The following is a 6,434-nucleotide window of genomic DNA, read 5'->3' on the forward strand; positions in this document are numbered from 1 at the left end:
AGTCTGTTCATGCCTCGTCAAGTCTGTGTCTCTAGTCTTCGTCTGTTTAGATTTCACCTTGTTTTGAATAAAGTGCACTTGGGTTCTTCACTACGCTCGCCTTCAGTGGACTAATTCGTTACAATAACATTCCCCAAGCAAGTTATAGCCATTTATTACAATATTGTTATAGGCGCTTTTCAGTGAAAAACAGGTCTATTTAGTTTACTAACAATATAGATGTGTCCAAAAAAAAACAAACAAAAAAAACGTTTAGGGAGTAAAGAAAATGGAATCCTTGTTATATAATAACAAAACACAGTAAAAAAGTGACTTTTTTTCAGAGAAATATATTTTCAATCTGAGTATGAACAACAACAAACACAAACCGTGCAGATATTTAGTGAAAACAATTTCACAAATTGTCTTCTGCAACAAACATACAAACAGTGCAAATGATTCACACACTACACACAAAATGAGTGAGACATATACAGAGTGCAACAGAAAAAAAGTGAAAATGATCTTTATGAACCATATAAGAATTATTTACATATTATACATAATATAAATGATCCATCCGCTGGCTGTACTCTGCGTTGGAATCGAATTTACCGGGACATCACCTAGCGATGCGAAGACATAAATTCCAGTGCTTTATCCGATATGTACCGTTGTTTTTGGTTTGTATTATGTCAAAGTACTCAGTCGTGTGTTTTTTGTGGCTTTTTCAGAGAGTTCTCTCATGCAAATGTGTTATTTTGTGTTTGTTTTCATGCACGCACGACAGACTTTAATTTCACTTTGCGTTTGTTCGACTTTCCAGTGAAAAATCCTAAATAGTGGTTCAAAAGACCAAAACCTATGTTTATTGGTTGAATATGGGACCGTTTGAACCAATCTGGGCACGGGGGTGGGACTAAGCATCAACAATCGTTCCTGTTTGGCTCAGAGGAGCGAAATGCATTGGTTTCTTCTGACAAATCAATGTTGTCAAAATGTGATGACGTAATCACGTCCACTACGGAGCCTCTGAATATCCAAATAAGACAAATGAGGAATCGCCGCTTTACAACAATTTTTGGGATTAGGATTAGCGGTTCAAAAGTTATTAAACATTTAAGAACAATAGTTATTTTTTAGACGCGGGCGGCTGTCTCGGTCTTTGAGGGTTAATGGAGAATGTGACAATAAAACTAATAATTAATAACTATTTTTTTGCTCATTGTGACTCATTTTGCCAGCATTGGTTACAAATGTTTGTTTAAAGTGTCAGTTTTTGCATTATGATTAGTCAAACACACACACAGTCGAGTCTAAAAACTATTAAAATGCGTCTGGAGTCCCAGTCACTAACTCAAGTGGCTATCTCTGATATGTGGCCCCTGTATGTAGGTACTTATTTATTTTTAAGGTTATAGGCAGTGAGTAAGCGCAAATCATTTTTAACATCTCAACTACAGTCTGTTAGGTAAGGTTTTGACAGCCGTTTTTGTCTTTAACACTTTTTTTTCTCCACCAGTCAGCAACTTTCATCTCTCACTGGATAATGACCAGTCCAGTGAGTGAAAACTACCGGTTCATAAATATTCCTTGTCATTTGGATGAGGACCACCTGGACTGGCCCCAGCTCTCAGTACAATAATGCAAGGCCTGTTCCTCAGATGAGAACTTTAGTGTGTGAAAAGGAAGGACTTTTTTTGTTTACTCTGAGATTTTTCCAGGCTGTATAAAGACCTCCATGGCTGCCACAATTATCTGAGATGGCACCATGTAAACAGGCTTCACCAACTCTTTTGGATCCCAGAGCTTAAGCTATGTCCATGATCACTTATCCGATTTTAATTACAGCTGCCTAACGAGAGTCTCACTCTTTCTTTCTTGTTTACATCCTCCGTATTCTTGGACTGTGCAACGAGGTTCATCTACAACATTTCTTTTTTTTCTTCCCTCAATGTCAATTTAAATCCTCTGTTCACCCTGCTTAAAAGACCAGATTTGACCAGCATGGTTTGGTGATGGTTTAGCTTCTGGGCCAGCATAGCTATCCTGTTCACCAGCAGTACTCTGGTTGACCAAAATGGTCTTTCTGGTGAAGCTAATTGATCAAATATTGCTGGTTAATTAAAATGTCTAGTGGGAAAATCAGCACAGCAGCATCATAAAATGGAGACTGGAAACTGGAGAGCAGCCACTGGCCCATGTCCCATGTCAGGCCCACATTTATGTTGTTCCTGTATATCAGAACAGATAGTGTTAGAATGTGTCAGAAAAAATGTTAGAAATGTAACTTTTTCTCAGCAAAAACACATAAATATACACTCTTAAAAGAAGCTGGGTTAAAAACAACCCAACGTGGGTTATTTGGCAACCCAGTGCTGGGTAAATGTTGGACAGAACACATGCTGGGTTATTTTGACCCAGCTGGTTGGGTTATATGTTTTTACCCACCATACTGGGTTGTTTAAATTATTGTTTAAAAATTATTATATTGCAGCCTTAAAATGGGCTGGAAATTAAAAATCACACACAGAATAACTATAGGTGACAGCAATAATCAAAAGATGAACATTTATTATTAAGCAAGAACACCCATGGACAAAATACAGCATAGTTTACAATATTACATACATTTAAACTCGTTTAACAAGCATTTTAGAAATAAAAAAGGCATATAGAAGTAGCATTTTAATTTAAGTATATTCAACCGTTCTCTGTAATCGCTTTTTACCAAAATAGTGCTAATTCTCATCCCGGTGTGTCGCCGAAATCTGAGCCGGTGAAGGGCTGCTGTTCGCGGGGGAACTGCGAACTTTAGAACGCGGCCTCGCGTTTCACTCATAGCTGAGAGATGCCGTGACTGATTCCAAAACCTGCCCAAAAACAAACAGTACTGAGATTAGAGAACATATTTTAACATCAAATTAAATTAAACGACTGACTGACGCAGCTGACTGACATCTCATCCTTATGTTGCGTTGCATAAAATAATATAATTTACACCACATTAAAGACTTTATAAATTAAATAAAATGTATACAAACCTTTATTTCCCTGAAAGAGTGCACCAAATTGGCGGTGGCGCTGTGGCGCTGAGAACTGAACTCTCCTGTGAACTTAAAAAGCCCATGCTCTCAGCAGTTGCATTGTTGAAAAGTTTCACCGGATACAGGGTCAACCCAGCGGTTAGGTAGAAAAAAATAACCCAGCGTTAAAATGACCCAGCACCCGGGTAAAAATATTAAAAATAACCCAATAAAATGACCCAACAACAAGCTGAACCCAGTGTTTGGGTTAAAAAAAATAACCTAGCATTTTTTAGAGTGTATGCTTCACATCTGCTGGCTTGTGATATCCAGGGAGCAGCTCCCTTTGGTGATGTGCTGCCATTCATCTGGCATGTGCCTCTTTTTTGGGGATTACAATCACTCCATGGGTGTTAGAGCATGATTGCTGCTTTTCAGAGTTCTGTTTTGCAAGTTGCACCTCTTCTCTTCTCTTCTCTTCTCTTCTCTTCTCTTCTCTTCTCTTCTCTATTGATCTAATTTCTTCTCATTTCACTCTCTTCTGTCTTCTTTTTAATTTGCTCTTCTCTTCTCTTCTCTTCTGATTCCCTTTCATTTTCTCATTCTCTCATTTCTCTTTCATCTTTGCAGAGCTAGTATTGTTCAGAGGAAGATCATCTCATTCCAGGATGAAGGCTCACTCACGAAGCGGATGTGTGAGAAAAGTGAGTCTTTCATTACTCCCAGCTAGTTGGTTTGGCACATTACAAGCAGCACTTCTATGAGATGTTATTTCAGTGTATGGTGCTTTTTTTCTCCTTTCTCTTTTTCTCTCCCCCAATTTGGCTCCTCATATACCTGTTCTTATTTGAGCGCTTGTTGTTTGTCAGGCTTGATCGTTAGAGCAATCCATTTTGGAAAGAAAGAAAGAAAAAGAAAGAAAGAAAGAAAGAAAGAAAGAAAGAAAGAAAGAAAGAAAGAAAGAAAGAAAGAATGTTTATACCAGCATTAGTTTCCATAGGTTCTAGGTTGATTACCTTCTAACCCATAGGTGTCAAATCCTGCTCCTGGAGGGCCACTTTTCTGTCTCAAAACCTTACATGCATTGTATGATGTAGTGAATCTTCAAAGGTTATATACTTGTGTAAGTGGTTTTACTGAGCCTTTACTAGTGCAGTATAGATAGATAGATGGATGGGTGGGTGGGTGGATGGATGGATGGATGGATAGATAGATAGATAGATACAACAATTTTGATTATAAATATTTGTAATAATCCAGCCACCCTCCCTTGTCTTTAGAGCCACTTTATGGAGAAACCACAGACAAACCCCTGCTGGACTGCTGTGCCTGTGGAACTGCCAAATACAGAGTCACCTTCTACGGGAACTGGTCAGAGAAATTGCACCCAAAAGACTACCCAAGTAAGACACTATGTCCTCAATAACATGTGAAGTGTGTACTTTTTTCAATGTTAAAAAGATAGATAGATAGATAGATAGATACAACAATTTTAATTATAAATATTTGTAATAATCCAGCCACCCTCCCTTGTCTTTAGAGCCACTTTATGGAGAAACCACAGACAAACCCCTGCTGGACTGCTGTGCCTGTGGAACTGCCAAATACAGAGTCACCTTCTACGGGAACTGGTCAGAGAAATTGCACCCAAAAGACTACCCAAGTAAGACACTATGTCCTCAATAACATGTGAAGTGTGTACTTTTTTCAATGTTAAAATAGTTTCTCCTATCCCAGTTTACTGTGCAGAGACAGTGAGAATTAAGCCATTTAAACTTTGGAGCAAAACATGAATGATACCACAAATCATTGGGGTTGCTGTACATACTAACTTTACCCTTGGTTAGAATATTGTGTACAGACAATTTTTTTTTCAATAATAAGTTTGTAGTTTTTGTGGCTTGGATAGAGTCTATGCTTCATATAAAGACATATAAAATAGATCAACCTGTTAGAGCCACCTTTTTCAACTATCACTTTGAACTTGACATGTCCGGTGCACAAAACCTGTGATTTGTCTTAGCCACAGTGCAGTATGGTGCTTCTACTCTCCAAAGCTTTGGTTAAATTCTAATGCAATATGGGATATGAATGTTTTCAAGCTGTGTACTCACATGCTGATCAGTAAGTGACTACCCAGAACACCCTAGTAACCGCATAACAATGTGCTAAAAAAAAAACATCCTAACAACTGTATAGCAATGGCTGGCCCCTGAAAGCACCCTAGCATTATGACAGCTTTAATTTGTGCAGTAGAGAGCAGCACTAGTCGTTAAAAAAAATATGTAGGCTCGATCTACTTATATATCTATAGAAATGTTGTACATTTTGCAACAGACATTACTTTAGATGTGAAATATCTAATATCTGTGCAATCATTTCCTCATTATTTTCTCTTAGCACCTGTCCTCTCTTCTTGTCTTTTGTGGTTGGTGTGGATAACCTTGAGAGTGTCTCATTGGGAGTAAATTAAGCCTGGGGATTACAGTCATTCTCCACTTGAGCTTCTGCAGCTCAGATCAATACTCTGATTAGAATGTACTCTGGGAGCTAGATGAACCTGATAAAGAAAGTGTGGTGCCCTAATTTATGGGCTTAGGAAACAGTGAAAGACATACGAGTAAACAAACACACACACATGGGATTTATGATTATCACGTGTGCAAAAAACATTCCCATGTGCTAGTATAATTACATGTATCCTAAAGCATTTGTGTAAAACAAAACACACAAACATGCTGCTGTGGACATCTGGAATATATGCAGTCATTATCATTTCATGTTGATGTATTTGCATAAATAACTCTATAACCAGAGCAACTTTAATTAATCACAGCCAAAAGCACATATTATAATTTATCCCCATGCTACTTTCATTTAATCATTGAAGCACATCAATCAGTCATATTTTTTACTTTGTTGCTCAAATTAGGAAAAAAAAAATGCCTGTAGTGCTAATGGTGGAATTTGTGCGCAAAGGTTCAATACTTAGAGTAAGGGGTTTTGATACGCGTTTTCTTGGAATGCAGTGCTAATGATTGTGAATGATCCTTGCTTGCATAGCAGCGCTAATTAATTATGGCGAATCAGGTAATGGTGGTAATATCGCAATGTTGTCTTTGTAAATAAATAACTTTTTATAAGCATAATTTGCATATAAATAAGGCATGTTTGCACTGAAAAGAATGGCAGTGAGTGATTAGAATGCAAGGGGTTAGTGAAGAAGACACAGGTATTACTGTAAATGTCACCAACCAGATCTCATGAAAAACCGTAACCATTGTAGGGCCTCTGTGAACAGACACAAATGAACGATTGAATCTCTGCATTCCACCGGAAGAACTAAGGTCTCCTATAGGGCTGGACAATAATTCAATATCAATATGTATCGCGATATAATTTTTTTCAATAACGGTGATATGATTTTTA

At 37.7% G+C, this 6,434-nt stretch overlaps 1 protein-coding gene across 1 annotated transcript in view; it reads left to right on the top strand.

Moving 5' to 3' along the window:
* Positions 1 to 6,434, top strand: part of LOC107690496 (spondin-1-like) — a 57,841-nt gene that overhangs the window by 45,359 nt on the left and 6,048 nt on the right. Inside the window, exons 4-5 of the mRNA XM_016488855.1 lie at positions 3,636 to 3,709; positions 4,286 to 4,408. Of these exons, the coding sequence (XP_016344341.1) occupies positions 3,636 to 3,709; positions 4,286 to 4,408 (197 nt within the window). The remainder of the gene's footprint in view (positions 1 to 3,635; positions 3,710 to 4,285; positions 4,409 to 6,434) is intronic.

Source organism: Sinocyclocheilus anshuiensis, unplaced genomic scaffold (genome assembly GCF_001515605.1).
Source record: "Sinocyclocheilus anshuiensis isolate Anshui unplaced genomic scaffold, SAMN03320099.WGS_v1.1 scaffold2735, whole genome shotgun sequence".
NCBI classification, from domain to species: Eukaryota; Metazoa; Chordata; class Actinopteri; order Cypriniformes; family Cyprinidae; genus Sinocyclocheilus; species Sinocyclocheilus anshuiensis.